Source organism: Centruroides sculpturatus, unplaced genomic scaffold (genome assembly GCF_000671375.1).
Source record: "Centruroides sculpturatus isolate CEXI.00-Female unplaced genomic scaffold, Cexi_2.0 scaffold331, whole genome shotgun sequence".
Taxonomy (NCBI): Eukaryota; Metazoa; Arthropoda; class Arachnida; order Scorpiones; family Buthidae; genus Centruroides; species Centruroides sculpturatus.
In genome coordinates, this window is record NW_019384523.1 from 334559 (window position 1) to 342855 (window position 8297).

Consider the following 8297-nt stretch of genomic DNA (forward strand, 5'->3'; position numbering starts at 1 on the left):
TGCTAGCGAGAAAACACTACTTTCTTCTGAACCATCCACATATTGCTTACTCGAATGGATATTCAGTCGCACTAACTTCGTGATAGAAAATTTGGTGAGTTTTTTTATTTGACACTTACTTCATGTGTCTGTTGTTTCATTTTATCACCATAATCTTTTGAAACCGCATCATGACTTCTGGGACACACTGAATATACATACACCTATATACAGTAGAGCGTCGATTATCCGAATCAATTGGGGACTGGGTTGTTCAGAAGATCGACGTTGCGGATAACCGATTACGTACGAAAAAATATATTAATTTATCCCATCTTGACATTTTTCTCCGTTGTGTGTCACTTCGCGTTGAATTTTCGTCGATGTTAAGCCTAACGAAGACTATTATACTGTATCGTTAAAATCATTTTTTTATTTTTACGAACAAAATAAATATATTGAAAAATATAAAAACAATAAAAAATTATACTTCAGAAGTTAATTTAGTATCAAAAACGTAAAATATTTGAGTAGCCCAAGACATAGCCAAAGATTGCAGCGCCATAGCACTGGCGAAAATTTAAATTTGCCGACTGGAATTCTTTCGGATAATCGACGCTCTACTGTATATATTTCCGGTTTTTACTCTTTTCATCCTATGGGCACCAACAGATCCGTTTTTTCCGTACTCATTGTGGGTTCGGTCACGCTCACAATGGGAATAGTGAGTGATGTCCGACACAGCCAGTTTGGAAAATCCACGAAAAATTTCTGCACGTACTTGCTCGTGACTTCTTCCGAGGATGTAATTTAAATGGCTTGAAAATCGTAAATTTAGTTAATATATATATATATATATATATATATATATTATATTCGATTTACAGAAAANTATTTCACTTTTCAGCCAAAACTACACATCGCACATGAATGGTGTTTGTATGTGGTAGTAGCCCCAAGTCTCCATTCGTGCACTATGGTGGTTGCGTCTCGATAGCTATAAGGGTGCGGGAGATATGGGTTTGAAAGTGGTTGAAAGTGAAAGATTTTCTATTTCGATTTTAAAAATTTTCGAATTCGAATTGGTTCGGTTATAGAACGATTGTAAACGTTCCAGAAAATTTATCAAATTGAAAATAGTTCGTTTGACTGGACGTAAAAATTCTCTAATTAGTCTGGAAACGGGGGACCTAATTCTTGCATTCTGTGAAAACGGGTAAGATTGGCTATAATGTAATTATCTTATTCTTCACTATCGTTACTTTTTGCCCACAAATAAAAACCCAGCGAAGCTGGTCCCTGCAGCTAGATTCTACAAGGTAGATTACTTAGAAAAACAGTCTTTTATATATACGGGGTGGGCCAACGAAAACGAAACGGCAGAGTTATCGTGTTCGTCCAAGCAAATAGCTCGGACAGGTCGATTTTATTCTCAAGGGGAAATATTTTATTTCCTTGCATATGCGGTTTAGCTTAAAAGGTTTTTTTATGTTTGTTAATAGTTTGTGTTACTTTTTTCCGAAATAAGTGTTTGTTTAGTTAATAAAAAATGAATGAGTTTTTAAAATATTTTGTTGTCTGTTGTATTCAAAATCACAAAAACTTTATTGCAGAAGATGTCCCCTTGATAATAAAATCGACCTGTCCGAGCGATTTGCTTGGACGAACACGATAACTCTGCCGTTTCGTTTCCGATGGACCACCCTGTATAAAAAAAAACTATATTGCATACAAATGTACGAACAAATAAAAACCCAGCGAAGCGGGTCCTTGCAGCTAGTTTAAAATATTTGTTTGTTTTGCTATATTTGTTTTATTACAATTCTTTATCTGTTGGGAAAAATCTACCTTGGAGTCTAGGTTTATACCGTTTCACGTAAAAAGTTTACCAATAAAATGTTTCACTATTTTGAATCATAAACTATGTATTTTTTTCAATATTCTGCAGTGATTTTAACAGAAACGTTATAAATGTGAAATAATATTTTAATAGTAAAGTTCATCTAAAAGAATATCACATCTATCATCTAGATTAGATAATTTAAAAGAATAATCTCAACAAATCTCACAATGGAATCGTGTCGTGTATCGAAAAGCTTAGTACAAACTACAAAGTAAACAAATTATTCTGCAGATCCGTATTTATCTCTGTGACTCTTTAATGCAGCACAGTACCATTCCAACTCTTTCGCCAATTTTTCCACACCAGTCTGTGCTTTATCGGTTAGCGGAGTGCCGTCCTCTTTAAATGCTTGATGAACGAAAGGAGTAGCGAATATGAACTGCGGAGTCACCATTCCTAGTTCACCTAAGAAGTATCTTAATTGCATTGCCGCTTGAGTTCCGCCGAAAGGACCTTAAATACAGACAGACGTTTAATGTAACAAAATTTATAAAGGAAATATATTTTAATAAAAAAAATACAAATTACCCATTGAATAACAGACAATGCTGCATGGTTTGCACTTGAAGGATTTAATAGGAAAATGGTCCATCATGTTGGCTAATGCAGGAGCAATACATCTATTATATTCGGCCGTAATAGCTACGTATCCATCTGCATCTTCAACGATTTTATTATATTTTACTAACCAATCTGGAGGGGTCTCGTTTGGAGCGTAAAAGTGCAATGGTTTTTTCAACATTGGAAATTCCATTTCGATAGGATCTGAAATTATGTAATTATCGTTTTAAAAAATTGAAAAAAAAGTTTCCAATAATAGAAAAGAATGACAACGAACTATTATCTCTCTGTTATTCTATAGCAGAAGAAAGTGTAGTGATCAGTCAAAATTTGACACACTGATATTGAATTTGAATAGTACGAACATCTTGCAACGTTGATATAAGCTAGTCCCTACAAATTTATCAATCGCTAGCCGAGAAACTCATCATCAGAGTCACAAGAGTACAGGCATACCTCGACTTGCGTCGTTTCGAGTTACGTCGTTCCCGATTATACGTCGTTTGTCAAAAAAGTATATGGAAAAATAAAAATCAAGTTTAAGTCATTTTATTCGACTTTACGTCTGTCCGCCACAAATATTGAAGTCGTAATATCACTAGAAAAGCGTTTAAAGCACATAAAATCATATTAAAATATATACATTTACAAGTATGTACTGTATTTACAGTACATGCATTCGTAAATTTAGATTACTTTTTTCTGTACTATATTAAAAACTAAAATTTATTTGTTTGTAAGCTTAAAATAGATTTTTATTAACCATATATTATTAAAAATGCATTAATAAATAAAATACAGAACCGGGAATAGTAATTTATGGTTTAGCCTAGTGACAAGTAGATTCGGAGACAAGTAAATTCGACTTACGTCGTTTTCCTGGAACCAATTACCGACGTAAGGCGAGGTATACCTGTATTATACACTCTTGATCGTGCAATACTATATATCCATATAAATATATAATAAAGAGTTAACACTTGGACCATTGAAACTCGCAATTTTACTTTTTCATGTAGCATTTATTCTACTTTTTGCCGTTTCATAATTCAAACCAGGCACTTAATTAAGAATGTCTTTTGGCGCCCCTTGGGTGACCGAGGCCGCATGCGGTGCACATTCTGATACTCGCTTGCGGAAGCCCTGAATACTCCAGGTAGCCAAAAACGAAAAAAAAAAAAACCTTACAAAATTAAGTGGTGTGTCGACGTCCATTTTGCATTATGTATCAGGACTGGATAAACCAAAAGTTTTGAATTTTGGCAGGAATATTTCTATATACTACGTAACTAGCCAAGGAAACAAGTGCACAGGCACATGGACCGGGACATAGAGGGGACTCGTAATGAAACTGACAAAAAATTGTTAAATATACTGAAATATTACTTTCGTTTTCATTAATAAATGCACGTAAATGATCTATCTTTCTTGTGTACACAAAAATTATTTATAGATAATTGTATTATCATATTTGTTTTATCATCATCTCTCTCCCAAAAATTTAAGCATTGCAAAGATAAAACCTGCTGAAGGCAGATGAAAAGCTAGTTCTTTCTTCTTTTTTCTTTCCTATTAATATGGAGACACTAGCCTACTGGCTTTTTCTCCGAATCACTCCGCCTTGAATTAGATAAAGCGGTTGGTACAGTGAACAAAACGCTCCAAGATTTCGATATGTTGGCGAGGAGGAAGGTCGGTATGAGGCCAGTATATCGGAGTTAAGCTACGAACGATCGTGAGGTCCAAGGTTAAAAGGCGGCTTAGCTCTTGGCGGGCCCGTGTGTATTGCGGGCAGACAAGCCAATAGTGTACGGAAGTTTCTGGCGAGGCGCATTGGCGTCGAGAATAGAGGAAGTTGTTCGGGAGGGGCCGTATCTGTTCGAAGTCTAGCCAATAGGGTTTCCGTGTGGCGAGACGTGGCGTGTGGTATATCCAAGGGGCGAAAGGTCGGAGATGGTCCGACCTTTTTCCCGAAGAATGGTAGACCAGGTATCGGTGTAGTTGCGGATGATCGATTCCCGCATCTGGCGTATGAGGTCACGTGCCATGAGAGGTCTCCACCAGGAGCCGATGGGAGTGTCATGGTTAGCGGCNAAAACAATAAATTAATCCTTTTAAGCTTTTATATTACTGTATTTAAATTTTATGTAGTGTAATTGAAAATTAGCGGATTTCCTGGTGGTTTTAACCTCCTGTTCGAGTTCAGAGAAAACAATGCAATAGCTCTTGCCAGTTTTTAAAATTCTTTTAATATCGATTTTAAGTATAATCTACAAAAGTATATAAGTCGGCCTATTTTTATTGATTACCATTGCTTAATATTATCTTATAGAAATAGAATTATTTAAGAAGGGAAATCATATTAATGTCAGTTAATTAATTAGTAGACTATATATTGCGATACAAATGTGTAGTTGATAGAAAACTTTATTTATTTTGCTCACAAATTATTATACAAATAATCAAACGACTTATTACGAAATACAATCTTTGATTATTAAAACAGCATCAATTTGTACGTAGAGAAAGGTAAATTTTATCGAGAGACGTCATCTATTTTACTATTATACACCCTATATAACTGTTTATATGTCAAATTTGATTTTATAAAATAAAAATTTCGTTTATTAAATTTTATATTTTCAGGACTTAATTAATTAAAACTTACCGAAAACGGTGATATTATGGCCTCGCTCTTCAAGATTTTTTTTAATGAAAGGAGCAATTCGTGCAACATTACGCCCCTCTCTCACACTACCTAGAAACAAAATTAACTTGTAACCCATTTCATACGACTATAATCACACTTTTGCCTGTTACTGCTGAGACGATGTGACTGGACACAACGTTGGCACATCGCTGACGTTGTTACAGGTACGATTACATAATCTGCAAAGTGCCAACTCTGACCGATAGAGAGCGTTAGAATGAGTCACTAGGTCAGACGGTGCCAATTTAGCGAAAAAGTCGCTATATTTGGCGAGTTTTTGCTTTAGTTAGCACCCTTTTTTTTTTGAAATTTAGCGACGGAGATTTTTCTTAGAGATATTTTAGTAAATTTAGCTACATTTTAGAGATTTTCCAAGAAATCAAAAAATTTAATAAATTTATTAATTTATATTATCTTTAATGTGCAATAATTATGTGCATGAGTCGCAAATCTTATTTTTAATAAGTGGCAACACTAATCAGAGCTCAAGTTTTCATATCATGACCAAATATGGTAAATATTTTTAAAGGGGACGGAGCTTAGTGGGTATTATCGTCGCGACTATCGGTAACAGGTCCAATCCTGATTCAAATAGTTTATCAAACTTTAAGAAAATTGACAGTGATCTCCATTCAAAATTTCGGAATCCTTATATAAGTTACCTATCCCGCATCGTGAGTAACCAAGTGCATTAATATAGTGTCATTTTGTGATAATATTATTTACTATTATTTATTGGTATTGCAATTTATTATTTATTACCCTGACATCAGTGAAAATGTCAAATGAAAGAAAATACACTCAAAAATTTCGAATAGAATGGCTTCGTGACGATAGGTTTAAAAACTGGTTGCAGAAAATAGAAGGAGAAAATACAAAGTGTCGCTGTAAATATTGTAACTGCATTTTGATAGCAAAAGTAAGTGATTTAGAAAAGCATAGGAAAACTCAAAAACATATAAAAGCCGAGCCATCGTTTAGCATTCAGCGGAGTGCAAATATTCTTCCATTTATGAAAAGTTCAAATGTTCATAGAACAGAGGGAAATATGGCGCTTTTTATAGCAGAAAGTTGTCCTATTAGTCATGTAGACAAACTAACTAAATTCTGTACAACAAATTTTTCAGATAGCAAAAGTTGTAATAATCTGACTCTTGGACGAACAAAATGTTCAGCCATAATTTCAAATGTTTTAGCACCACATTTTAAAGAAAATTTAATAGTTGATATAGGTGATAGCAACTATAGTTTACTAATTGACGAAAGTAATGACATTTCAGTTTCCAAGCTTTTAGGTATTGTAATTAGATATTACTCTCAAAATAGAAAATGCATAACCACAACTTTTTTAGATTTAGTACCACTTAAAGAGTGCAATGCTGATGCAATTTGTGAATACAGCAGCATGCCGTCTGACTCAGACGGCATGCTGCTGTAAAGCTTACAAGTCTCTATCTAACACTCAATAGAGAGGTTGAGGCCGACGTTTTCATCGCGAAAACGTGTACGTCGTACGTTCAGCGCCGCTTTCCTGTACGCCTAGAAGTTTGACAATGGTGTTTGGATAGTCAGTGTAATCATGCTCGACATTCCAAACAATTTTATAGTTTTTACGTGTATGTCATTTTGTCCATAGTATACGGATAAAATGGAGTTTGGATGATCTCAATTAAACTAACAATATTTTTTTTTCTATTATTTTAATATTGTAAATGTTTAGTATATTTGATAGGTAAAGAACCAAAGATGATTGGTGTAGAATATGACAGTGCTGTGATTTACCAATAAAGGGTTATGAACCTAAAATAAAACCGTATGTCATTTTGTATGTATTTCCCCTACATGTGTAGTTTGTGGAACAAAAGAACTAAAAATGGAATATACTCAATATGTTTTAGTTTGAATATGATTTACAATAAAAAATATAACAGATAAATACTTAATATTATGTGCTTATTAATGATTATAACTAAAAAACGCTTTAATTCTGAATAAATATAATGGGATTTTATAAAGAACATTGGTAAAATAGGCTATAGTCTACACGTAATGTGTATTTAAATGATTAGTAAGCCAGTCTATAAACAGCGTAAATTTGATTATTTTTCATCTACATTCATAAATAAAATTTTGAAATTACAGTTAAATACGTTATACTTCTGTATAAAATTAATAAATGCTGGAATTTCAACATTGACTGAAGTAATGGATAAAATAAAAAGGCTTAATACTAATTGCAACCAGTCTCGAATTAATATTGATAGTAATATAAACAATATTTCCATGCTTTAGGTTGAAATGAAGGTTGTTTTGTAAATAAACGGTCGATCGCGATCTGCCTATTGACAAAATTACACATAGAAATCTATTGCACTTAAAGTTAAGTACAATGTATTTCTATGTTTACTGAAGATTTGACCTTAACACCATTTGTTGATCAGAATAAATAATTTATTTGTTACTAATTAATTATTGAAAGGTAGGAAGGCGAGTTGGCAGACTATCTAACCATAAATATAGACACTTGTTTTTATATACTGAGAGTTAGAATAAGGTAGAATCTTTGTTAGTTCTTCACTCCGTATAGTTTACTTACGGTTTTAAAAAGTAGCTATTAGCTTATTGTTTTCAAGAATATCTGTTATAATCTGTCTTACAGATAAAGTTTCTCTAAGTAAACAGAGAAGCGCTATGTTGTTTCGAGTAAGGTTACATTTAAGCATGGAGGGAAAAGATTTCGTGCTAGAAATAATGTAGTAGTAGTTTTACATCCGATTCGATATGTGTTACGTTTCATACGCCAAGGACAGCCTGAAAGTATAAAATGATATTGATAGTAATGAAAATATACAGGTTTAACACTCTTTATACATACAGTAAATTGTACATTTATAACATATTTTATAAATTAATTATCTCAAATATAATGTATATTTAGTAAAAATGTTTTTGAAAAATATTTTTAGTTTGTCATTTTAACTAAATTAAATTAAATTAAAATAAATTTAAAGGCTGAGATGTGACTTTTTAACGAATTCTTATTGTGTTCATTAAAAAAACCTCGTCCTTTTACAAACCTGTTTTAATAATTTAGCCACAGGATATTTTTTTAAATATTAATTTGCAGTACATAATATAAATGAT

The 8297-nt window shown here is 33.0% G+C and overlaps 2 protein-coding genes across 2 annotated transcripts; one reads left to right on the forward strand and one right to left on the reverse strand.

Annotated features, from left to right (window-relative positions):
• Positions 1-1947: 1947 nt before the first annotated feature.
• LOC111622783 (FMN-dependent NADPH-azoreductase-like) lies at positions 1948-5353 on the reverse strand. The gene is made up of 3 exons (XM_023365205.1): positions 5112-5353; positions 2411-2647; positions 1948-2335 (listed from the first exon to the last, which is right to left on the reverse strand). Exons 1-3 carry the CDS (start codon positions 5227-5229, stop codon positions 2103-2105), a joined length of 588 nt encoding a protein of 195 aa, XP_023220973.1. The 5' UTR covers positions 5230-5353; the 3' UTR covers positions 1948-2102.
• A 495-nt stretch (positions 5354-5848) lies between these two features.
• LOC111622790 lies at positions 5849-6591 on the forward strand. Its single transcript, XM_023365209.1, has one exon. The coding sequence runs from the start codon at positions 5932-5934 to the stop codon at positions 6589-6591; it is 660 nt and encodes a 219-aa protein (XP_023220977.1). The 5' UTR covers positions 5849-5931.
• The last annotated feature ends 1706 nt before the right edge of the window (positions 6592-8297 follow it).